The sequence below is a fragment of the Myotis lucifugus genome, unplaced genomic scaffold (assembly GCF_000147115.1).
Source record: "Myotis lucifugus unplaced genomic scaffold, Myoluc2.0 scaffold_40, whole genome shotgun sequence".
Classification (NCBI taxonomy): domain Eukaryota; kingdom Metazoa; phylum Chordata; class Mammalia; order Chiroptera; family Vespertilionidae; genus Myotis; species Myotis lucifugus.
This window is the reverse complement of record NW_005871088.1, coordinates 3,361,719-3,388,262: the sequence shown is the minus strand read 5'-3', so window position 1 is coordinate 3,388,262 and position 26,544 is coordinate 3,361,719. Positions and strand designations below refer to the sequence as shown.

General features: G+C 39.2%; 1 protein-coding gene across 5 annotated transcripts in view; it reads left to right on the top strand.

Moving 5' to 3' along the window:
* Positions 1-1,457: 1,457 nt before the first annotated feature.
* Positions 1,458-26,544, top strand: part of MTM1 (myotubularin 1) — a 101,177-nt gene continuing 76,090 nt past the window's right edge. The window contains exons 1-2 of one of the 5 annotated variants that reach the window (XM_006087736.2): positions 1,458-1,515; positions 24,930-25,001. In XM_006087736.2, the coding sequence (XP_006087798.1) occupies positions 24,939-25,001 (63 nt within the window). In that variant the 5' untranslated portion in view covers positions 1,458-1,515; positions 24,930-24,938. Of the gene's footprint in view, positions 1,516-3,129; positions 3,199-24,929; positions 25,002-26,544 lie in introns of those variants that run through there. The other 4 variants (XM_023753047.1, XM_014454938.2, XM_014454937.2 and 1 more) reach the window with 4 other exon arrangements.

Genomic DNA, 26,544 nt, shown 5'->3' with positions numbered 1-26,544 from the left:
TTCCTCTCTCCCTCTGCTCCAAGATTCAGAGATTTGGGAATCCAGTTATTCAGTAGCACACCAAGAAACCTCTCTGGAATAAATACATACACTCAAGAAGCATTTACTGAGCACTCATTCAAATCCAGTACGAAGTGAATGTGATTAAAGCAGTTCTGGGAGGGGAGTTGGCAGGCAAACAAGCAAATGATGACACTGGTGATATGAGAAGGGCTCTGGGGAGAGCTTTTAATTCTACCTGGCTCAGGAGCAAGTGTTATTCTGCCACCTTTCTAGAAGTTTGATCAATCCAGGAGAAAGGAATGAGTATAAAAGGCTGGAGGGAGGAAATAACTTGGTACATCCAGAAAATAGAAAGAAGCTCCTGTGCCTAGACCAGAACCTGAGATGAATAGAGAGAGAGAAGAGGTGAACTCGCAAAAGTCTTGAAGAGTAGGTGGGGTTGGAATCTGAAGGGCTTGTTACTCATCTGAGAAGTCTGAATTCTTCAACAGAATTAATATGTGTGTATGTGTATATATAATGATATAGGATTATACACACATATACTGGTATGTAAAACATTTGCTTTTAGATGCTGGAGTACTAAAAATATAAGATGGAAAAGGTCATGTTAAAGTAATTCTATTAACCAACATTTACTTGAACTGCTTATGTATAATTGTCATGCATCACAAAGAATATTTCACATAGTCTATGAGTCCAAGTATGTGGGGTTTTTTTTGTTTTTGTTGTGTGTGTGTGTGTGTGTGTGTGTGTGTGTTTTAAATTGCACACTGAATTCCCTTTCTGGAAGCGGTCTTCCTCCTTTTTTTTTTCTTTTTCTTTCTTTTTACTCTATTAATGTTTGCCTGCTCCAAACCTCAAAAAGTAGAAGGAACTTTGTCACTAAGTGTCAAGAGAGTTCTTGCAAAGGTGCTGTCATTGGATGAAGAATGCCTCAACTTCGAGCTGTGTTTGTGAATTGCAGATTCTGCACCAGAGAAAGTGAAACTTCTTTTTTCCCTTTTAGTATCTCAACTTCACGTAACCAACCTTATGTACCCAATAATAGCTAAATTTAGTGACATCCGCTAAAGTTTTATCTAGGGAAGTTTTCCATCTGGGTTTCCCCTTTTTGAAGAAAAACAGAAGAGTCCTGGAACTACGCTTCCCAGGAGCCTCTGCTTGGATCCTACTCCAAGGGTGGCCCCAACATCTTGGCCAGCCCATTCCCAGCACCCTATTTTAAACTACAACTCCCAGTAGCCTCCTCTCGCCAGACCCTTCAAAGAGGATTTCCCAGCAGCCTCCTGGGCGAAGAGCCCCGCCCCTGGGAGAGGCTCCGTAGGCTTCCTGGAGCCCTCCGTCCACCCCGCCCCTGTCACGTGACGCATCCTCGCCAACTGGCGCGCAGAAAATGGCGGAGGGCGGTGGCCAAGGGCGGGGAGGCCGCATGGGGGAGGACCTGAAGGGGGCGGAGCGGGGCCCGGGAGCCCAGCAGCCTGGCAACGGCGGTGGCGCCCGGATCCCAAGGTGGGTGATCGCTTGCTGCTGGCCTGTCTCCCAGCTGGCTGTTGCGGGGACCCGTGGTGTGGTGGGGATGGGGGACCAAGAAGAGGAAGTTGAGACTCCCCAGGACGGCAGGTCCCGAGGTGTCTCGCAGCGCCCGGGGGGTGGGTGGATTTGCCCAAATGCCTGGCTGTTCCCGCCGGCCAGGGCTGAGGCCAGAGAGCAGCAGGCAGGTGCCTCCGGCTTCCAGGTTCTCCTCGTCCAAGGTCTCAGGCCCATGGCGCGCGAAGGTCGGGTCTGGAATCCGGGCCGGAGGGCCCGGGGATGGGGGTTGGGGCGTCGTGGCCGCTGCCTGGACTTTACTTCCCGGTCCTGGGGCGGCGAGTGGGCCAGGCGGCCGCCCTGTCTCCCTGGCGACGCGCCTCTGCTGGTCCTCACCGCGGCTCTGCGCGCGGGGTGGGTGCCCGCCTCATCCCCCGTGGGTTCTGTGGAGCGGCCACAGCTGGTCATTTGCCGTGAGTCCTGGTTCTGCGCTCTTTGCCAGTGTTTGTTTCTGTCACAAATGGGAGGTTTGTCTGTTTTTGCCACAGTTAAAGGAAGATCTGAAAGGGAAAGGTTAGTTCCCTGATACGCAGTCGGAAGTATGCACAGGCACCAGCAAGCGCTGTTTGCTGGGTTACCTCCCTTAACTGTCTTTTGCTGCACTCAGGAAGTGAAAACTAATTTTAGTTTTTGCCTAAGCAAAGATGAAATGATCTGCTGCAAAAATATACTATACGCCTTTTATACGCATACGAAGGATGAGGTGAAGTGTATTGTAACTGGTTTTAAAACAGAAATACTAAACCTTCACAATAGAATGATGGCATTTTAGAATTGACTGGGACCTTGAAGTTCGTATAGTTCATTTATTTCCTGGATGGGGAAACTGAAGCTCAGAGAGGATAACTAATGTGACACAGGCTGCCAGACAACTTAATGGCAAAGCTAATATAAGTCAGGTCTCTGGGGGATATCTTGGCGGCTGGCTAGCCTGGGTACTTTTTTTTTTTTTTTAATCATGGCTCAGTTTTTGTTCCTTGTAAACTATCCACCTTAGAGTTTGAGACTGAGCCAGCGATTTTGTTGTAGCTCAAACTGTTTTGAATTTCCTTCTAAACCAGATTACCAGCCAAATAAGACAAACTTGTTAATTTATAGACACATGTTGTTTTCATCCAACATATATTTTGGGCACAATTAACTTATTTACCAGATTTGACTCTGAGTGACTTTTGGCTATTTCACAAACCAAATCTATCCTTGAGAGATTCCACACCATGGATTAGGTTCAAACCATTGGTGCTGGCAGGGTATAGCAAGCTCCTGACATGTTTGAAAGTGGAGAACATTCATTGGAGGCTTCAGATTCTAGTGTGGTTATTAAATAATTGGTCTCCTTACCTTAAAGTTCTAACACATTTATCAAGTTGTCAGTTGTTTCATTCATTCATTCAACCCAGAAGGCCTGTGGTCTGTTCACAATGTCCTACACACTGGGAAGACAGCAGACAGTACCACTGATGAAGTCCCTGCCTTACAGAACTAATATGTAGGGAAGTAGACAATAAAAAATAAACAATGCTATATTTTCCAGTGGAGATGAACAATATGAAGAAAAATAGAGCTTTGGAACTCTATGATGACAACAGGCTGGCATGAATGAGAGTGAGTTGGACATTACTTTGAGTTGATAGTTTTAGACTAATTATAATAAATAAATTACTGTAAATACATCGACTAATTACAGTACATAAATTTTGAAACAGACATACTACTCCATTAGAGTAAATAAATTGAAAAGGAAATCTGTCTGACTCAGATTCTGTGGAATCCATCATTTCTCCAGACATTCCCTTTTGGATGATAAATGCACCACAGCCTCATTTTTAATTGAATTTTCCCCCTTACATGCAAACATTAAGTGGTTTTAAACACCTAGAGAGGTAGTTTTCAAGTCCCTTGCTGTATCAGTGGTTACCTCACTCTCGCTACAGAAGACTATGTTGAGGTCAGTGTCAGTTGTTAATTTCTCTTCCTGCACACTGGTTTGTACTGGGAACCTACTATCTGAAATGTAGGTTCTTGTCAATCTTCATATTGTGTGGTTTGTAAAGGAAAATTCATTTTGAAATTACAGGCATACCTTGGAGAAATTGCAGGTTCAGTTCCAGACCACCACAGTAAAGTGACTATCACAGTAAAACGAGTGGTCATCTTTTTGCTTGTGGAGGGTTTTGGTTTTGCCTTCAATTTGTTAAAAACACATCTGTAAGGTGCAATAAAGTGAAGTACAACACAAGGTATGCCTGTAGCTCTAGAGTGAAGAAGCACTCAGCTTCTTAAGAACAAGAATGCCAGTAAACTGGCATTAATGATAGCTTATTCTGAAAGTTCATCTGACCAAAAAAAAAAAAAGTTCATCTGCTTAGTTAATACCTTTTCAGTTCTCTCATGTTCTATATGTTCAGTGGCTTCAAAACAAATGTTTTCATTTGTACAGGTTCTGAAAAATGATAAAAGTTACATAAACTACTCTAGTAATCTTTGTTCCAAAATAAAAGGAGGATTAACAAAATGTAGTTACTTTAAAAACCACCAAAAGAACATGTGGTTCTTGCTCTTATTGAAGGCTCCAAAATGAGAAAAGCAGAGCCTTTTCAAGGCTTACTAGGCGACATTTTGAACTGGTGGCCAAAGGATTTCAAAGGCTAGCGTTTCTTGTTATTTCTAAAGTTTTTTTTTAATTGTATAAAAGAATAAGTGGTTGTTTTCATTATTCTTTAGTAATCCCCGTCCCTGCTTCTGACCTCTTTGAAGTTCTGCTTTCTTTATTTTCTAGTTTCTCAGTTCATTTTTCCTTTCTGGCAGATGGGGTGACAGGGGTTGTCATTTGCCTATAAGCTATTGACTCTGGATTTAAATCCAGGCTCTAGTATTATCTGTGTGAATTTAGGGGAGTTACTTACCTCTGTACCTCAGTTTCCTTATCTGTAAAATGAAAATAATAATTGTAACTTCCTCAAAGGGAAGTTGGGTAGGACTGAGTAATACTCTATGTTAAGTGTTTAGAATAGGCTCTCAAGAAAAGTTGAACTACATGGAACTCCTTTCTTTTGACTTGAATTACATGGAACTCCATTCTTTTCTTTTAAAGAAAAAAAAGGATTTCAGACATGTTTTAATAAACTTTTGGAAATCTAGTAAGCCTGATTTTCTAGACATTTATCTTCATTTCATTATTGAATAGAGCATTTAGTTTGATGTGATGTTGGCAGCAGTGATCAGAGTTCTTGCAGTGTAAGTTCCCTTTACTGTTTAGACTCAAATAACTTGAGTTCATATTTTGTTTGTTGTTACAAATAAGAATAGAACAAGAGAATCCTTTAAATCCCTCTGCTTTGAAAGCGAGAAGGAACCAGGAGACCCAGTTGGAGTTAGTCAACTGGAGATCCAGTTGCCATTATGTAATTGGAGGATGGATTTTCATGTTAAATGTTTACAATGTATTTTTTCACAAGAGCACCAGGACAATCTCATCTTTTTGTTTTTAAGAATGTGGCAAACATTTCTTTAGAAAATTGGCATCCTGCACTACTGCCTTCATTCTGATTCTACCTGAGGAACAAGTAGTGGGAAAGAGCCTTGTGTCGTGTAAGGTGGTAGAAATCTTCTTGAGTTTGAACTCCATAAGACAGGTTCAAGTCCCAGTTGCACCTCTTAACTCTATGACACGGGACAAGTCATTTACCTCACTGCTGGTGTCTCTTCCATTTGTAAGATAGATCTAAGAAAACCTGCCCTACCAAATTCCCAGAGCTATTCAGAGAGTCAAATGTGCAGCAGCACTCTTTGAAGACACTGTGGCATTATTGTTATTGCAGTCATGTGTTATATAAGCCATCATTATTGGGAGAACTTGTGTTAGAGGGCAGCGTCCTTCCTGTTCTTAGCTCATCTCCCCCATAGCTAAAGGTGTGGCCTCTGCCTCACTCTCCCTCTTCTGTCAGCATTGAGATATGCAAGTGTTTTATTTGACTTTCTCAAATGGATCTGAAGCCATTGGTACACCTCCCAAGTTTCCATTTTCTTTATTACTAAAATGATAGTACTGTAAAACCAACAATCACAGGGCGATAGATAGCAAGGCAATCTCTCCATCACAGAATAGCACCTACCTTTTTCTGCAGTGTCTCAAAATGGAAGTCTTTCCTTTTTCAAATCAGCACCTTACCTTAGATCCTCAATGCAGCTTGAGACACTGCCAAGTTTCTCTACCCATACTAAACTGCCTTATTCAAACAGGACAGGTGCTGAGTACTCCTTTTTTTGTTACTTGAATTTGTTTCTCAGTATCTTGAAATTACTACAGGACAGGTGCTGAGTACTCCTTTTTTTGTTACTTGAATTTGTTTCTCAGTATCTTGAAATTACTCCATTAAGTAGCTCTTGAAAATTTCATGTACTTGTGCATGAAAGGCTCTCAAGAGCCTAATGTACTTACATTAGTTTACCTCACTAAACTGGATCATTAGCTTTTTTCCGTTTCCAAACTTGTAATTAAGATGGGCTGAGGTTGGAGACGTTGTTCTGGGCAGGTTAAACCTAACGTAGCCTTCTTCATGCAGTAGACATTTACTAAACATTCTTTGACTTCAACTGGGCAAGGGGGGCAAAGTTTAGAATTTACTAAACATTCTTTGACTTCAACTGGGCAAGGGGGGCAAAGTTTAGAATTGTTTGGATGAGTTCATTTCAAGAAATTCAGTAGCCTTTCTTTCCATGGTCAATTAGCAAATAAGAAAGTCCAGTGCTGAGAGAGAGGTCTCACATATTGCTTTCCCACCATTTTCTTCCCAGCTTCTGAATTTTTGGACTATTGTCATGAACAGTTTTCAGTTAGGTTCGTTTTGGGGGGTTTTGCTTGCTGGTATGGGATGTGCAGGGGTAAGGGAAGTTAAAGGGTAATAATTAAAAGTAAAGAGAAAGCAACTTGTTTGTAACTCCTCCAGCTTGGATTCCCTTGCCTGCAGACCTTGACAACACAGCAATGCCCTTTCTTTAGTCTGTAGTCATTGTTATATGTTGCTATCACATCCTTGAGATTTTTGTGAGAAAGAAACAGTTTGTTTCCCAGAGCCTCTAGCAGTGGAACGGATCATGGTGTCCTGCATTACCCTTCGTGGGAGCTCTGGAGGCAGAGGTGGGTCCTGAAGGGAATTCTTAGCCTCAGGTAGTGGTGCTTATAATGTCCTTGTCTGAACTTTAAGTTCCTTTATATCCCTAAGATGATTTACATAAGGACTGAAGAGAACTGGGACTGCTCTCAGGGTTCATTCCAGGAGGGTTGCAATTGACCTGAGCTGTTTTACTGAAATAAGAAATAAGCCTGCACAGCAATGACCTCTGGCCATGACATGTCAGTACTATTTGTGGGTCATAATAAGAAGGAAGACTTACACTTGGTTTCAGTGAGACCCCAGAAGGGTGTTGCTCTTGACACTGGTTATGTGGTAGGCAGGATATAAGAAACACCAGTCAAGATTCCATTTCAAACTTCCTAGTCCAGAATTGTTCCTTGTACATATCAGTGGTTCCCATCTGAGAGCAAGTTCCAATCCCTACCGCCCTCACAGGTAGAAGGCAATTGGAGTTGGCCCTCACCTCTTTGTAATCCTCCCTGCAAGACATAATAACTGATTTTTGAAAGTTGAGGCTGAGTGTAACGCTGCTGGCCATTTCCTTTACTTGCTATTATCAACTCTGAATTGGTGTGATCATTCTTCTAGAAGTTCCCATCACTTCTTGACACCAAACAGTTTTTCCTTGTTGATAAATAGTACCTGGATGCCCCTGCTCCTCCTCAGCTCCCAGGAATTTAGGGGACATGTAGAATCTTAGCTCCCTGCCAGACCTGCACAACTAGAATCTGCATTTTAATAAGACCCTCACCCAAGTGATCTGTATGCAAATGAAAGTTTGAGAAGCTGGGATAAGGAGCAGTTCACATCCTGGCTTCCCCACTGACCCATGGGCTGCACTGTCCACTAGAAAGATAATTCATGCCACATGTAATCAGTTTTCCTAGTAGCCACATTAAAAAAGTAAAGAAACAGATGAAATAAATTTTTATAATAGATTTTGATTTAACCCAGTACTATATCCAAAATATCATTTCATCATGTAATCAGTATAATAATTAGTGAGATGTCTTCCCCTTATTCTGTACTAAGTTGTAGAATTCTGGTATGTACTTTCCATTTACTGCACCCTTCAATTTGGACTAGCCATATTTCACATTTTCAGAGCTACATGGCCTAGTGGCTCCAGTGTTGGCCAGCACAGTTTGGAGAGATACATTAAAAAATATATTTTTATTGATTTCAGAGAGGAAGGGAGAGGGAGAGAGAGAAACATCAGTGATGAGAGAGAATCATTGATTGGCTGCTTCCTGCATGCCTCACACTGGGGATCAAGCCGACAACCTAGGCATGTGCCCTGATAGGGATTTGAACCGTGACCTCCTGGTTCATAGGTCAACATCCAACCACTGAGCCACACCGGCCGGGTGAGAGATAATTTTGACCTTAATGTGCTGGTAATGTTAGCAGATTCGCTGTCAAGGCCACTGCCACCTCTGTGAAACCTCGTGTTGGTGTTTGGTGTAATCTGGGCCAAGCCCTTTGCCCAGTGCTATGACATATATCTAATTTGACTCCTCATAGCATCTCCACTAAGTACCAGAGAATTCTTTTCTCCATTTCAGTTTGGTAAGCCAGTTTAAGAAGTCACCATTGATATACATGTGAAATGCAAGTATCTTTCTTGGGGGCATCTTCAAAGAACTTGAAGAATTCCTTCTTTTCGGGCTCTTTGGAGAGGGCCAGGCTGGAAAACCTAGTGGTTTGCCATGCTGACTATTCTTTAGCATCACCTAGAGCAGTGGTTCTCAACCTTCTGGCCCTTTAAATACCGTTCCTCATGTTGTGACCCAACCATAACATTATTTTCGTTGCTACTTCATAACTGTAATGTTGCTACTGTTATGAATCATAATGTAAATATCTGATATGCAGGATGGCCTTAGGCAACCCCTGTGAAAGGGTCGTTCGACCCCCAAAGGGGTCTCGACCCACAGGTTGAGAACCGCTGACCTAGAGAGCTTTAACAACCTGCTGACCAGGCTCCCCCAACAGACCTTCAGATTTATTTGATATGGGGGAGATCAGACATCTGCATTTTAAAGTGCTTGGGTGATTCTGGCGTGCTGCTGTGGAGCAGCTATGATAGGAGCATTCATATCCCCAACCTGACTGCCCTGCTAATCACTTGGACTTCAGGTTGAAATGCAGATTCGTTGTCAGTGGGTCTTCAACTGTTGGAGAACCCTTCCCTTGTGCTGCTTTGACTCCCACTTTGACTTTGAGCAGCCAGCTCATCAGCATCACCTAAGGGTGTGGCCCAAATGACAAGTTCACTGTCAGCCAGGGAGGAGTGTCTGATTCTGTAGGTTTGGGGTGGGCCCAAGATCTGTATTTGAGAGGGTGCAATGTTTTCCATATTTCACCAGAAAGTATTATATTTACTTTAGGTTTTGTGTAGGCAAAATTCTGGTGCACACTTTTTTTTGCATAAATAGATGTTGAGTTTTATCAGCCCTCTTTTTCTGCCTTTATGGAGATACATTTCCCTCCCCGATTTAAACCTGTTTATGTGTGAGTTATTAAAAGGGATTTTCTAATATAACTTTGCTGCATTAGTCAGATTTGTATTGCTCACATGAACACAATGTGTTTCTTACTGCTGTATTTAATTGGTAGCATTTTCTTCAGGATTTTTATATCTGTCTTTGTGAGTGAGATTTGGCTTTAATTTTCCTTTTCTGTGCTGTCTCTATCTAGTTTACTATCATTTTGCTAACCTTGTAAAGTGGGTTGAGAGTACTGAATTCCCTTTTTCTGGTCTCTAGAAGTTTGTATAAGATTGGATTGAGTGTTTGGTAAGAACATGTCCCTAGAGCTACCTGAGCCTAGTGTTTTGGTATGGGAAGATTTTAAACTACCAGTTAATATCTGCCATATCTGTAGTTACGTCTGTTTTTCCATTCTTAAATATTAATATTATTTATTTATGCTTTCTCTCTTTTTTTCTTGATTAGTCTTACCAAGGGCTTTTTTCAGTTGTGGTTATGTAGTATGAGGTTTGTCAGCAAGCAGAAATGAATGAGCATAATTTTAATCTCATTATTTTGATTGATTTTTAGTGAGTAACGACTTCATATGATTTTAAAGTCAAATTTATATTAAGGTATATTCTGGGAAGCTTTACTTTCATACCTGTCTCCTGCCAAGCATGCTGTCCACCCCCACCCTCCTCAATCAATATCATTAGTTTTTGTGATTTTTAAAAATATATATTTTGATTGATTTCAGAGAGAAAGGGAGAGAAAAAGAGAGATAGAAACATCAGTGATGAGAATCATTGATTGGCTGCCTCCTGCACGCCCCCCAACTGGGGATCGAGCCTGCAACCTGGGCATGTGCCCTGACTGGAAAATAGAACTGTGACCTCCTGGTTTATAGGTTTATGCTCTATCACTGAGCCACACTGTCCAGACACTATATCATTAATTTTTAATTTATTCTTCTATGTTTCTTCTTTTGAAAATTTAAGTAAGCATGTAAACACACACATACACACACACTTATATTCCCTCCTTTTCTTACATCAAAAAAGCATACTACATACACTAATCAGCTTCTTGCTTTTTTCACTTAAAATACATTCTGGAAATCTCTGTTTTCTTCTTCCTTCTGTCTGGATTTATTCTGCTGTTTTGATATTTTAAAACATAGTATGTTTATTATTTAATTATAGTATATGTATATTCTAATTTCCATTGTGATTATTTCATTCACCTGTGAGTTGCTTAGAAGTCTATTTTTAAATTTACAAATACATTTTGTAGGTATTTTTATTTATTATTAGTATTTTTTTAATCCTTACCCAAGAATATGTTTTTCATTCTAGAGAGGAGGGGAGAGGGAGAGGAAAAAAGGGAGGGAGGGAAAGAGATAGAGAGACATCAATGTGATAGAAACATCGATTGGTTGCCTCCCCTTTGTGCCCTGACTGGGGATCGAAGGTACAACCTGGGTATGTACCTTTACTGGGAATCAAACTCGAGACCTTTCTGTGCATGGGACAGCACTCTAACCAACTGAGCAACACCAGCTAGAGCTCTAGGTATTTTTAAAACTGATTTCTAATTTAACTGTATTAAGGTCAAAGAATGTGGTCTGAATGCTAGTAGTTATTTGAGATGTGTTGAGGGTAGATTTATATAGTATCTTGTGGTTGTTTTTTATTTAGCAGAATGTTTTTTGTACTCATCCACCACATTGTCTCATGTATAAGCAGTTGGTGACTCTGTTGCTGAGTAGTATTCTGAAGTGTGGCTGTAATATACTGTAACATAATTTGTCCATGTCGATGAACATTTGAGTTGATTCTGGGTTGTTGTTTTTTTTTTTTGTTTTTTGTTTGTTTTGTGTGTGTGTGTGTGTGTGTGTGTGTGTGTGTGTGTTTGCCATTATGAATAGAGTGCTATCAACATTTGCTTACAGGTCTTTTATGTGGACTTAAATGTTTCATTGCTGGGCCATATATTTAGTGTATATTTAACTTTACAAGAAACTGTCAACCTATTTTCCAAAGTGCCATTTTGCATTTCTACTGGCAAAGTCTGAGAGTTCTGCGTGGGACATGTCCTCACCAATACTTTTTATTATCTGTCTTGTTAAATTGCAGCCATTTCAGTGGGTGTGTAATGGTAGCACATTGTGGTTTTAATGTGCATATTCCTATGACTAACGATGATGAGTGTATCTTCATGTATATCTTATTGGCCATTCATATATCTTTGGTAAAGTGTGTGCTTAAATATTTTGCCTGTTTCTTATTGGATTGTTTTATTATTAAGTTATAAGACGTCTTCATACATTTTGGATACAGACCTTTATCAGATATGTGATTTGCAAGTACTTTCTTCTCAAACTGTGATTTATCCTTTCATTTTCTTAACTGTGCCATTGAAAGAGCAAAGGTTTTTCATTTTGATAAAAATCCAGTTTAGCCCTGGCTAGTGTGGCTCAGTTTGTTGGGCATCGTCCCATGTACCAAAGGGTTGCTGGTTCAATTCCAGGTCAGGACACATGTTTAGGTTGCAGGCTTGATCTCCAGCGGGGGCCATGCAGGAGGCAGCCAATGGATGTTGCTCTCTCACGTGGGTGTTTCTCTTCCTCTCTCTCTAAAATTCAATAAACTATTCTTTTTAAAAAATCCAGTTTATCATTTTTTCCTGCTATGGTTTGTGCTTTTTGTGCTCTCAGAAATCTTTGCCTAACTTAAGTTCCCAAAGATTTTCTCCTATGTCTCCCTCTAGGACCATGGTCGGCAAACGGCGGCTCGCGAGCCACATGCGGCTCTTTGGCCCCTTGAGTGTGGCTCTTCCTAAGCCTTAGGAGTACCCTAATTAAATTAATAACAATGTACCTACCTATATAGTTTAAGTTTAAAAAATTTGGCTCTCAAAAGAAATTCCAGTCATTGTACTGTTGATATTTGGCTCTGTTGACTAATGAGTTTGCTGACCACTGCTCTAGGACTTTGCAGTTTTTTGTTTTTTTTAAAAATATATTTTATTGATTTTTTTACAGAGAGGAAGGGAGAGGGATAGAGAGTTAGAAACATTGATGAGAGAGAAATATCGACCAGCTGCCTCCTGCACACTCCCCACTGGGGATGCGCCCGCAACCAAGGTACATGCCCTTGACCGGAATCGAACCTGGGACCTTTCAGTCCGCAGGCCGACGCTCTATCCACTGAGCCAAACCAGTTTGGCGACTTTGCAGTTTTAGCTCATACGTTTAGCTCTATAGTGGCAAACAGACCCCATTTTATACTTTAATTCCCATTTGTTTATTGCTAACAATACAAATACAATTTTTATGTTGACCTTGGGAATCATGCAACCTTACTAATTTTAGTAGTTCTAATAGTTTTCTGTAATATTTTTAGGATTTTTTTGACATACATGATCATGTCATTTACAAATACAATTTTACTTCTTCCTTCCAATATGTTATGCCTTTTATTTCTTTTTCTTGCCTTATTAAACTTGCTAAGATCTCTGAAAGATATTGAATGCACTGTTCCCACACTTAGTGGGAAAGTATTCCATCTTTCACCATTAAGAATGTTAGCTATAGGTTTTACATAGGTTCCCTTGACTATTCCTAGTTTACTGAGAGTTTATTTTTATTATGATTAGATGTTGAGTTATGTTTGTAGAATTATGTATGTCTCAGATACCATCTTCAGGAAGATAATATACCTTGGGAATTCTTTTTTTTTTTCAATCCTCACCCAAGAATACTTTTTCCTTTGCTTTTTTTTTAAGAGAGAGAGGGAGGAAGGGAGGGAGGGGTGAGGGATGGAGGGGGAGGGAGAGGAAAAGAGAAACATTGATATGAGAGAGACACATCGATTGGTTGCCTCCCACAACCGGGATCCAACCTGTAACCCAGGTATGTGCCCTTGATCTGGAATCAAATATTTGATCCTTAGGTGCACAGGCAGACACTCTAACTACTGTGCAACACTGGCCTGTGTGGGAATTCTTTTTATTCTTCTGTGGAGCAGCATATAATGCTCCTTCAAAAGCCATGGAAATTATCTGTGTTAGATTTATATGTGTCACAGTTATAGGAATAGTACTGGAATTTCTTCATCTTCCCTTTCTTTGCCATTCTTTTGACACTGGTTTTGGTTCCTCTTTATCTCCTTGCTTTTTTATTTCTGACTTTTAGATTATTTCTTCTACATCTATGAAAACTTCCTCCCTGTGAACAGTGCCAAGTTCTAGAAGTGTGTGTGTGTGTGTGTGTGTGTGTGTGTGTGTGTGTGTGTGTGCGTGCGCGCGCGCGCGCGTACGTTTCTTTCAGCTTCTTCTATAGCAGGGGTGGGTGGCCACTTGTATGTATGGCTAGAATAGGTAACTGCCCCAAGCAGGAAGATAAACATTGTCCATACTCTGGGTCACTGCAAGTCTTTCTCTTTCTGAATCTCCAAGGCTTCTAATGAAGCCAGTCTTTAGAGATTGCTTTTGGACACTCCTCTAACTACTGTGGCCTCTTGGGCAGGCTTCTAGTCCTGGTGCTGATCTCTGTGAACCTTCAAGGTCAACCTGCTCTTGTAAACTGTGACTAATTAAGCTATATCAAGCTTAGCATTTTCAATAATTGAGAGGCCCTATGCAACATTTAAAAAAAAAAATCTAACTTTCTGCTTTTTACTTCTAGCCCATACAGAGAAGAAACAGGAAGCTCCAAATCAAAATTATCCAGCCCATTTTTTGAACTCTTCTTTAGAAGTGCCTTAAGAGATCATGGCACTTTTTAAAAAATGTCCTCAATGGTGTCAAGTCTTTGAGTGAGGCCTTGGTTTTTGGCTCTAGGCTGAAATAATTTTGGGGCCCACCTATTAAATAGAGAGAGTGAGCATTCGTGTTGTTGTAAGCATTGTGTTTTAAATTAATTGAGATATGGTAAAATTCACAAGAAGATGTTTTATTTGGCTTTAAACTGTAAAGGCAGCCCTTGCTAGTGTGTCTCAGTTGGTTGAGTATTGTCCTGTGCACCGAAAGGTTCCTGGTTTGATTCCTCATCAGAGCACATGACCAGGTTGCGAGTTCGGTCCTGACCATGGTGCCTACAGGATGCAACCAAATAATGTTTCTCTCTCACATATATGTTTTTTTTCCTCTCTTTTAATATTTTAAAAACTCTAAAGGCAGTTTCAAAAAAAGAATTGGAAGAATACTGGGAATAGTTGAGTGTTGCTGGAATAAGTGCACACCATCTAAAGGGACTACTTTGAAGAATAACTCATCTAGCTACATATATGCTGATGGACATTTTAACAAAGATCTCATTATAGCATAGTTGTGCCTCATGGGGTATTTATTCTATTTTTGTTTATTAGTAATAAAAATTTTCCTCCTTTAAAAATATAGCTTGAAAAAACTCTTCTGTGATACAAAGTAATATTGCAGTGGACAAACCAGAAGAAATGTACTGGTTTAGTGCCTGGATTTTTTTTGGGAAAGTAAACTATTTGTTTACTTATCTTTAAAATGAAGACTTGACTTCTTTATGACTATCTGATTTTGTTACATAGAGATGGTATTCCTAAAAAGTTTTTTTATTCAGTTGTGTAAGCAGAAGGCATAATATCCCCATTTTTAACTTGGTCATCTATTAGAGAATTAGTGGATAAGAGTGCCAGACTGGTTGTGTTTGAATTCTAACATTGGTAGTTCTTAGTGGACATGTTTTTTAACCTTCCTGTTCCTTGGGGTTGTGTGTTTTCATATGAAGGTAATAATAGTAGTTGCCTTATGGGGTTGTTGGGGGCATTGAATGAGTTCATCTGTGCTTAAAACACTACCTGGCACATCATAAAGGATTAATAAATGGAAGCCATAATCATTGATGACCAGATATTCTATTTTGCCTTAGTTGTATAGTATCATCTGTATTTATTATTATTTAATTTATATCTATTCATTGTCTTTATCACTAACTACTTAATTTGTCTTACATTTATTTATCTCCCCAACTCAGTTACTAGCTCCTTGAAGATCTGACTCATTTTTTAAAGAATTTCCTATTGTGGTCCAGAGTAGTTGCCCAATATATAGTTACTGATTTTTTTTTTTACCTCTTTGGAAAAAAGATTAAACAATTATTCATGCTGATTGAAGAGTGTCTCAGTAATGATTGGCCTGGTATCATTTCATTATTTCTTCTAAGAAGTGGTATTAATATATCAGTGCTGGTTAATATAATAGATATTTAGTGAATGATTATAGATGGATTGACAAACTAAATTGTTCTGAATGTAACAATATGATCATTTTGTAGATTGTTAATTTCTGTAGCCAACCTCTTATCTCTGTTATGAATTGGATTGTGTCCCCCAGAAAGATATGTTGATAGGCCTATGCCCCAGTACCTTGGAATATGACCTTATTTGGAAATAGGGTCATTGCAGATATAACTAGTTAAGGTCATACTGGAGGAGGATGGACCCTTAATCCAATATGACCGGTGTCCTTAGAGGAGAACAATATGCAGAGACAAACAGAGAAGAAGGCCATGTGATGACAGACACAGAGATAGAAATGCTGCGGTTGCAACCACCAAAAGCTGGAAGAGACAGGAAGGACCCTGCCCTTAAGCCTGCCGGGGAGCGTGGCCCTGCTGACACCCTGATTTCAGTCTGTAGCCTTTAGAACTGGGAGAGAATAAATTTATTTTGTAAGCTTTCAGTTTGTGGCACTTTATTACAGTAGCTTTAGGAAACTCAGACAGTGCCCATCCATTCTTTTGCCTCCCCCCGCCCCCCGCCCCTTGCTGCTTGAATTAGAGTGTTGACAACCCTGGCTTTTATTTTTCATTTCATCTCAAATGGTTGATGTGCCTACATTTTCATCCATTAGCCATCTCGTTATATTGAGAAGATGGCTAATGGATGAAAATGCGCGCGCGCGCGCGCGCACACACACACACACACACACACACTTACTCCAAGATCAGAAAAAGCTACTGGAAAATCTAGCACAAAAACCCATTGCAGTTCTTACATGTGTGCTGGAAGTAGGAGACATTTACAAGATTGTTTATAACAGCACTGTTTGTAACAACAAAACCTGGAACCAGTTCAAATAACCACTGAGAAGAGCATGGCTAACAAAGTGTGAACAATGGACTACTATGCAGCAGGGAAAATGAGTGGAGCACAACTCCACACATTCATATTTATGGCTCTCACAACAATGCAAGGGGCAGAAGAATGTGTAACAATTCCAGTTATATATAAAAGTTCAAACTCAACATAATATTTAGGGATATATACTACATATGTGGAAAAGTTATACAGATATGCAAAGTAGTTGTAAACACAAAAAATCAGCCCTAGAGAGGGAGGCTGGAGAATCTTTAATGGCTAAAGATTAATGTCTCCAAAGTCGTGAAAGTTTATGAGGGTGATCCTGTATTCATTTATTAATTGACTGAGCGCTCAAACTGCTCTGTGCTGGTACCACAGTGTGAAACAGCCCTTGCCCTTAGGAAGCTCAGATATAACAAAGACCCAAAACGTCAGTGGATACACAGAGTATAGCATGACAAGTGAAATATTAGAAATTTGTACAATGTACAGAAAAGTGAGGTGTGTGTTTGTGTGTGTGTGTCAGGAAAATCTTCCTGTGTCTTGAAGCAGATAAATAAGGACCCTATGCCAACAAAACCCTGCTTCTCCCACGCAGTGAAAGTGCCTGGAGGAATTGGTCTGAATGGCAGGTTATCATCTCCAGCCTTTTCTCTTCTCTTTATTTTTCTAAAAACTGCACATCCGCTCTTTAGTTCCCTTCGGTTCCTCCCCCTCTACCACTAATTCCAGTTGGAGGAATCTTTGTCAGTAATGCTCAGTCCGAGAAGGTCCTTAGAAAGTAAGGAGATGTTTTGAACTGGCACCTTCATTACTATTACAGCTATGACTATTTGCATATGTTTACTCTTATCATCAACATTTACAATTAACTTTTGTTTAAGGTACTTTTTACTTATAAATGTAAATTGTACTTTTTGGGAACAGTGTCTAACAGGGGGAAATAGTTAAACAAAATATACTTTTGTCATGGAGCAGATCAGCTGGGTTCATAAATTTGGGAATTGGCAGGTGAATGGGGAACTTGATCTTGTTTCTATTTTAAAACTCTGTTTACTGGCAGGTATCTGATGGTTACAAAATCCATTGGCAAATTTAAAGACCTGTTTAAATATATATAATATCATTACTAGGTAGCTTTTTTTATTTAAAAAAGTTAACCTGATGGTGGTTGACTTTTCTAATAGTTTATTTAGCATACCAACTTCAATTTATGAAGCATTCTAAAGTTACTCTGTTCCATGGCCACAGCTTATGCCTCTAAAGCCATTCAGCTGTCTTGAAGATATGCCATTTGTTCTGAGGGGACCAAGTAATAGGGTGAATGGATCAGCTCAAATCCATCACCAACCATGGGGAAAAATGATTCAAAATGCGTTCTCCACTGGGTCTGAATTGTGTTGTTTAATTTCCAAAGAAGAATCATCAAACCCCTTTTAGCCCTGAGGTTTGATGTCACTAAGACAAATCAAGAAGCTCTGATGTATATGTTTTGCAATTATCTACTTGGATAATAAGCAGTTTACTTTGACAGGAGGGTACTGTTTTAGAATAAATACAGTTAGATTTACTCTAAGAAGCCTCTAGTGTATTTCTAGATTCCTGGGTTAGAATAGAAGGTAATGAGGCAAGGTCTCCATGTTAGGGATCCCATGGAAAGTTTCCCTGGGCTAGGACTCAAGTATATACTTTTTTAATGGAAATAGGCATGCTTTGAGGATAAACTGCTTTAAGGCTGTTCAGAGCCTTGCCAAAATTATATGGATCATCTTAGAAAATGTGTATGCAGAATGGTTAGGCGGTGTTAGACATCATGTATTATATTAGTGCCAGTTTGTGGAATAACTTAGATTTTATCTAAACATCTCCTCTAAGGGGAAGGGACCCTGTGCCTCTGTTTTGCCATCTGCTGTGCCAGCATTTTGCATGTTCCTCATCACAGCTTCATGCGGTAGGTAGTATCATGTCCATTTCACAGATAGGGAACTGCAGTTTATCCAGGGTTACATGACTATTATTATTATTACTCAGGTGACAAAGTTGGTATTTGAAACATAAACTGGTCTAAATACAGAAACCCCTTCTTTTGTCAACTACATGGCACAGTTTTGCAGCTGGTCATAGTGCATTTTTACAAGGTATGGCTGTGAATGGTGGAGTTAATAACAATTATTATTTGCTTTGGCTGAGGGAATTTCACTTTGAAATAATGTATTTTAATAGTTTAAGGCGGAGGGTGACAGCTTGTTTTTGTAAATAAAGTCTTACTGGCGTACAGCCACATTCTGTCATTTCCGCATCACCTATGGCCGCTTTCATGCTACAACAGTGTTCAATAGCTGCAATAGAGTCTTTATGGCTCACAAAACCTAAAATATTTACTACTAGAGGCCCGGTGTATGAAATTCATGCACTCAGGGGGTTCCCTCAGCCCGGCCTGTGCCCTCTTGCAGTCTGGGAGACCTTGGGGGATGTCCCACTGATGGGGAGTGGGCTGAAGCTGTCAGTTGGACATCCTTCGTGCTGCCACAGGGGCGGGAGATGTTCCCGCCACTGCTGCTGCACTCGCGGTGTTCCCGCCACCGCTGCTGGGCTCACGGCTTCTGGTTGAGCGGCGCTCCCCCTGTGGGAGCACATTGACCACCAGAGGGCAGCTCCTGCATTGAGCGTCTGCCCCCTGGTGGTCAGTGCACATCATAGCAATCAGTTCTGCTGTTCAGTCAATTTGCACATTAGCCTTTTATTATATAGGACTAGAAGCCCATTGCATGAAGATTCGCGCAGTAGGCCTTCCTTCCCCTGGCTGCCGGCACCGGTTATCCTCCAGCACCCGGGACCCAGGCCTTTGGTCTGGCCGCAGCGGAGAAGCCAAGCCTCCATGCTAGGCTTCTCCCCTCTGGCTGCAGCAGAGAAGCCAAGCCTCTTCAGTCTTCAGTCTTCAGTCTTCAGTCTGGCCGGAGCCACTTGTGTATGCAAATTAACCGCCATCTTTGTTGGGTTAATTTGCATAGTCACTCTGATTGGCTGGTGGGCGTAGTGGAGTGACACCAATTTGCATGTTTCTCTTTTATTAGTGTAGATGTGCCCATTTACAGAAAAAGTTTACCAATCCCTGTTCAAAGGAAAATGTATAGAAATGAAATAAATTTCTAGTTTTGCAAACCATCATTTGTTTTCATGTGGGTTGGGCTAATGTAGAAGTTGAATTGATAGTGTACTAGTTTCAAAATGGTTGGGATGTGAACATTTCTCTTTTGTGCTGAGAATGGTTTGGTTGAAGACATCTCAAGGCATCTTTTTCATTTTCTTGCCTCCTAGGTGTCCTACAGTCAGAGCAACTTTAATGCAAAAGTCAGAATAAGTTGATTTATTAAATCCTGTGTTTCCTGGCACTCCAGGTACAGAACTTCCTGCTATTAGTTCTCATAGGGGAGAGGTAATACTCCCCTTAGAGGCCACATTGGAAATGGGAGTGGGTGTTTTTGTTTTTAGTGTAATGTGTTGTAAAATAAATTATTTCATTATACTTCAGTATCCTTTTATTTCTCCTTTATACTGGAGTTAGGACATTATATCGATTATTTTTTGAAATTGTGTTTAGGTTGATAATATTTATGATTTTTGTTTTAGGCTAGCAAATGGGATGTACAGAAAGTAGTTTTATAAGAAAGGGAGCATTGGGGCTTCCCTACGTATTTGGCATTTGTTTTCAAAACAGACTTCCAAGTAAAGAGAGCTCCTTTGGGAAGACCTGGAATTCTCAATTCAGAGGCTACTTATGCATAACTTCTCACTTGCTGGTAGGCTTTAGAAGTTCATTTTCAGACTGGGTAGAGTTTCTCTAGCTTTCAAGGGACCCTCCAGAGCAGCGGTCGCCAACTTTCGGATCTCACGGACCACCAGTGGTCCATGAACCACCAGTTGGCGACCGCTGCTCCAGAGAAAGACCATTCTTAAACTTCATTTAAATGTGAACACAGGGTAAGAAAGCACACTGATTAAAAAACAAACAAAAAACAAAAGAAGACCTGCATGCCTTTTGTCTCTGTTGTTACATGGAAAGTTCAGTAAAACCACTAATTTAGGCCCATTGATCAGGTGACCATGGAAACTAGAGCTCCCATTGGAGTTTAGATTTTGCTTGCAAAGGCTCTGTGAAGTAGAAGTCAAACTTATTTTCTGGTTCTACTGCTTTTAGATTTTTACAAGAGGGTAAAAATGGCCCTTATTTGTTTGAAAGTGTTTATACTTATGTCTGCTGCAGGTGTTTTGTTGAGTCCTATTTTTCATATTCAGTGGAGAGTAGAATAGTTTCTTAGTCTGGAAGAAGGGCATGATGGAAGAGGTTTAGGTGCCTTAATTTGAAATGTCTATTTCTTAGGAAGTACTATGGTAGTGTTCAAGTTCTTTTTAGTGCTATTGCCTCAAGGAGGCATAAGTTAATGCTGCCATCCTGCTGCCCAGGGCCATCATGCCTTGATTAGGCAAAGATTTGTTCTACCGTTTTTTAAGCTTGCATGAATTTCTGCCTTAAATGAACCATTGGACAAATAGCAGTTATTGCCCAGTTCATACATTCATTTAACAAATGCCTATCAAGTACCTACTGGGTGTCAGCCAGTCACTGTTACAGGTGTTGTAAATGGAGCAGTAAATAAAATAGACCAGAATCCCCATCTGGTGGGGACTTGTATTCTGGTGGGGGCTTGTATTTTGGTGGGGGTTTGTATTCTGATGGGTTGAGGTAGAGGGTAACAACAGATATCTGAAAGTTGGTAAGTGGTAGGAAGAAGATATGGAGAGGGGCAGAGAGAAGACAAAGACAGAGAGAGAGGTGGAAGAGAGGAGGGTGGGAAACTGGGGGAGACAGACAAGGGAATACCATAAGACCACTGAGGTTATTTGTCTTGAATTTAAGGAAACACAATTAAGGCCATGTTGTGACTTAAAGTTTTGATTTATTATATAATGCCACCTTTATTTGAAGGGAGTTGGCAGCCCCAAAGATTTCTTGCTTAAATGAGTTGTTTTCTTAACTGTGATTCTTAGTCTAAAACTCCTTTTCTGCTGAACTTGGGACCAGTCACATCTAACATGTTGTTGTTGTCTTCTTTTAAAAATAGAGACCATTTGGAAGCTCTTTTCTCTGGGTGGAAAGGACATTGCAGTGTTGGTCAAGAGGCCTAGGCTAGAGCTAGCCTTGCCACTAACTCATGCCATGGCCTTGTCACACACTCTCTAGGCTCTCCTGCTCATCTCCATAATAGGGAGGTTTGGGCTTAAATCATAACAAAAGTTGTTTTTCAGGGTCAAAAATGATAGAAGTCTGTCTACCTTTGGTTAGAATCTTGTAATTAGCATATATATATAGGGAATTACGTTTCAATTTTCACTTTAAAGCCAAGGTAACCTCAATTTAAATGTTTTTTGAACAAAAAGGATTAAAACGAGCTTTAGAGGCTTTGAGCAAAATACTCTATAACCAAAAGGGTAGCTGACTTTTGTAAACTTCACTATAGTTTCTAATTATTATTGAACTGTGTTTAGACCAATGTAGATATTTTATAGATGAAAGTATAGATGAACTTTCCATGCTTGATAAGTTCAAGAAAGCCTAGGGCCTGTGCTCGTCCATCTAGTACATTTTCCACAGCACTATACTGCTTTCCCTGGTCCTAATGAGACATTATTTTCATGTACTTTTTAAAGAGAAGCTTTATAGCTAGGTCACTACCAGCAATGCATTATCCTGATAGTCATTAACTTTCTTCCTAGTATTTATAGGGTCAGGACTAATTTGTAGACTAGATTATGGTGTCAGCATTCAATAATTATCCTTTCATAATTGAAAAAATGACAATAATTTATTTAACAAATATACCGGGCACTGTTCTAAAACCTAAGGCCAGAGAAGTTAAATAACCTTCCCAAGGTCAAATACTGAGATGCAGAGTCAGAATTTGAATTGAGTCAGCTCCAACATCTATGCTTTCCAGCATCATACTGTTCCAGCTTCTGTGTATTTCAGGAATAAATGGAACCATTCAACAAAAAGAAGTTCACTGATGAGCTTTTACAGCGAACCTCATCTCAAAACTGACCCACTTAACCTGGGCCCTTGGATTTCTCAGATTTGTACTTGGTCTAACTTTTAGTGGCAGTTATAACTCTAAAATGAGCGCTTTAGACATAAAGACTGCATATTATATGAATTCATTTATATAAAATGTCCAGGATGGGCAAATCTGTAGAGAGAGCAAATTCGTGATAGCTTCGGGGCTGGGAGAATGGGGAGTGATGAGTGACTAATAATGGTACGGGATTTCTCCTTTGGGGTGATGACAATGTTCTAAGGTTTATTGCGGTTATAGTTGCATAACTCTGTGGATATACTAAAAGCCATTAAATTGTACACTTGAATAGGGTGAGTTGTACAATATTTGAGTTATGTGTCAATAAGGTAGTTAAAAATAAGGGGGAAATGTGGACTTTCCTCTGTTATATTTAGTTCATTTTAAGTTGAAAAATTTAAATGAGTATTGAAAATAGGAAGATTAATCTTTTATGGTTTATAAACAGGAACAGGAAGGTGAAGACTGAATTGACTACATAACCCAACATTTTTAATTTCTTCTGTTGACTTGATAGTAATAATTTAACTTTTGTTTGAAAACACTGACTTTTTAAATGATTTAAATATTATAGTATTTGATTACTAAAAAGTAATTTTGTATCTGTTACTGAAGGAAATTCCCTAAATATATAATCTTATTTAGTCAATAGAATAATTTTAGGGCAAAAATATCTGACTTGCTCTATCTAGTCCATCTCATCCATTCTCCTATCTCAGAATAAAGGGTTATTTTGCTGGGATTTGAATTTAAGGTTAGAGAAGCTTTTCAAGGATATTCTGTCAGAATTTAATTCATTTTAGAGTTACTATTCATTAATCTTTTTAAAAAGTTATTTCTAATTTTAGGTTGTGCCACATCTTAGTATGAGTTTCAGGTTTTTGAAGTTTAGTATCCCTTTTTATAAAGAAGTGTTGTACTTTGCCCTAATTGTTCATTTTTATGTCTCATCAGTAGTTCCCTAGTTTCAGTGTTCGGGGATTTGGTGAACCAATATACCATCTAACCCCATCATGATGTTTCACAATTATTGTGTGTTTTGCACATTCACTAAATAGTTATGAGTGTCAACTGTGTGCCAGGATACAGCTATGACCCAGATGGACCCCCCCAGCCTTGCCTTAGAGAGCTCAGTTCTGAGGATGGGGGGCTGATAGTCCTAATCTTATAAGATTGTCCTCACCTGACCATTTCTCTGCCTCTTCATTCCCATGGTTATGCTTATCTGCATCTTGTCATCTCTCTTGGGCCTTACTTAATGACAGTGATTGACACTGAAAAGCTATCAGATCACTAGTTTTTGTGCTAAGGTGTGTTGATATTCTCCATGCTGCATTTTGTTAGCAAGTAGTTACTCATTTAATGAGCCTGGGGGAAAGATCCCACAAATAACAACAGTCACTTTGTTGAACTGAATACTGTGTACCTCTCTCTAGCTTCAGTGTACTTCTCTGTCACTAACTTTGATTAATAAAATAACTGAAACATTACTTAGATTCCTGTTGTTATAATCTTCACAAGTGTAAATCTTGCATTATAACCTTGTATATGTTCTGACATGATGCTTTCATTTATGTCTGACTTGTGATGAATATGCATTATTTAAATTAAGTAAGTGTATGCTTTCCTTAGAAAATACTGATTAAATCAAATCTTACTAATTTGATTTCTATCAAATTCATGCCATTATAATTGTCTTAATTTGAAGAAAATAGAATTCTTTTGTTGTTGTTGTTGTTAATCCTCGCCTGAGGATATTTCTTCCCATTGATTTTTAAAGAGAATGGAAGGGATGGGGAGAGACAGAGAGAAAAACATTGATGTGAGAGAAACACATCGATTGGTTGCCTCCCACACTTGGCCCCAACTGATGCTGGGGATTGAACCTGCAACCAAGGTACATGCCCTTGACCAGAATCGAACCCACAACCCTATAATCCTTGGGCCAATACTCTAACCACTGAGCAAACAGCTAGGACAAAAATAGAATTCTTAAAGGGGAAAATACTGTGAGTTCAATTGTCTACCCTTTTTATTGCTCTGCTGCCTCTATATAATCTTTAAAAATTAAGAAATGTGGAAATTTGAGGCCTGCTGCACAGTTGCTAAACATTAAATTCTTTTAGATGACTATTTGAATGCAATGAATAAAAAAATCCAGGAATATGTGTGCTATCTTCCTCTGGGCTCCCCCATGCATACATAGCTAGCTGCCCTTTCCTGTTCTTCCATAGTGCCCTGCACCTTTCCCAGAGCTCTGTCCTTGACTGGTGCTGTGTTTAGTCCTTTGTGTGTGTCATTCCCACTGGAGACTACAATGGAAATAGGGACTGTAAAGTGTAGTACTGTTGGTTCTCAATTACAATATTTAAATAGCAGGATACAGCCATGACCCAGATGGACCCCCAACATTTGTTACATATGTCTGAAATTGCATACAATTCCGTTGATATTGAATGTTGTCTTTCTTGGTAGAGTTCCAGTATGGCTTCTGCACCAACTTCTAAATATAATTCACGCTCCTTGGAAAATGAGTCTATTAAGAGGGTAAGTCGTGTTTTCAGATTTATCCCATCTCTTTCTCTGCATTTCTCTTTTCATATTAGGCAGTCATTTTGAATTTATTGAATTATTAATTACATTATTTGTTCACATAATGTAAATACTTCAATAAATGTGGTTTTATTTATTATCCCACCTTGTTCTAGAAAAAACAGGCTACCTTATATGTTTTATTTGAGTTTGGTTTGTAAATCCTTTCATGTAACTTCATTTTTAGATTCTCTGTGTTGTGAATATTACATTTGTGTTATAGGCAGTCCCTCTCCCCTGAAAGTTTTCTGAAAGAGATATTGGAAAACTCTCCTGAATATTGACATTATTTTCTAATTATGATGATAAAATAGTTGCATGACTAAAACAAATACAACATTAACAGAAAATGGTTCAAAGTATTGAGGAGAAAATTATATAACTAGAGGAAGATTTTGGAACATAAATTGGAAGTAAGGGATCAATTTAAAATAAGCTTTATTCATGGCCCTTTAAGGCTTTTGATACATATTCTTGATTATCTACCACAAAGGTTAATTTACACTCCCAATAGCCATGTAGGGGGATGCAATCAGAAGGGAGCAAACTGATGTCTTTTAATTTGTATTTCCCTGATTACTAACGAGGTTGCTCTTTTAAAAAATAAGAAAATGTGCTTTTTGTTTATTTGTATTTATTTTGTGAAGTGACTGTTCATGTGCTTTGTCTAATTGCCTTTGGAATGTTTGGGGGACTTTTTCTATTGATTTATAAGTGTTCTTTATATATTATAACCAACTCTTTATAATATACATTACAAGTCTTTGTCCTAATTTTTTTTTTTGGTTTTTGTTGACTATATTCCCTGAACTGTACACTATATCTCTTTGGCTGACTTATTTTATAACTGGAAGTTTGTACATCTTATTCCCCTTCACCTTTTTTACCTAGCTTATTGTCAACCTTTTAATTATATTTACATTTTGTCTAAGTATATTATAATATTTTTATTTTGAAAGTCACAGGTTTAAAGTTTTTATGTAAACACATCTACCAAGCTTTTATTTTATATTTTCTGCTTTTGGTATCATGTTTATAAGGACCCTTTACTCACCAAGATTACATAAATTTTTATTGTATTTTAGTAATGTAATGTTTGTGTTTAGTAAAGAATCAGTTCTAAACACAAAAGTAGCCCTACCTGGTTGGCTCAGTGGGTAGAGCATCAGCCTGGGGACTAAAGGGTCCCAGGTTCGATTCCGGGTTACCAGCTCAATCCCCAGTAGGGGGCGTGCAGGAGGCAGCCGAGCAATGATTCTCATCATTGATGTTTCTATCTATCTCTCTCTCCCTGTCCCTTCCTCTCTGAAATCAATAAAAATATGGTTTTTTAAAAAAATAACTCCAATAAGGTATAACATTAAAATAAAGTATATCCTATGCTAATTTCATGTTATCCTGTGTTAATCAAACATTTGTTTTTCTTATTTTGTGGTTGAATTATGCTTTCTTCTGACCCAGAACTATGGTATTTCAAAGGCATACTGAATATTAAATT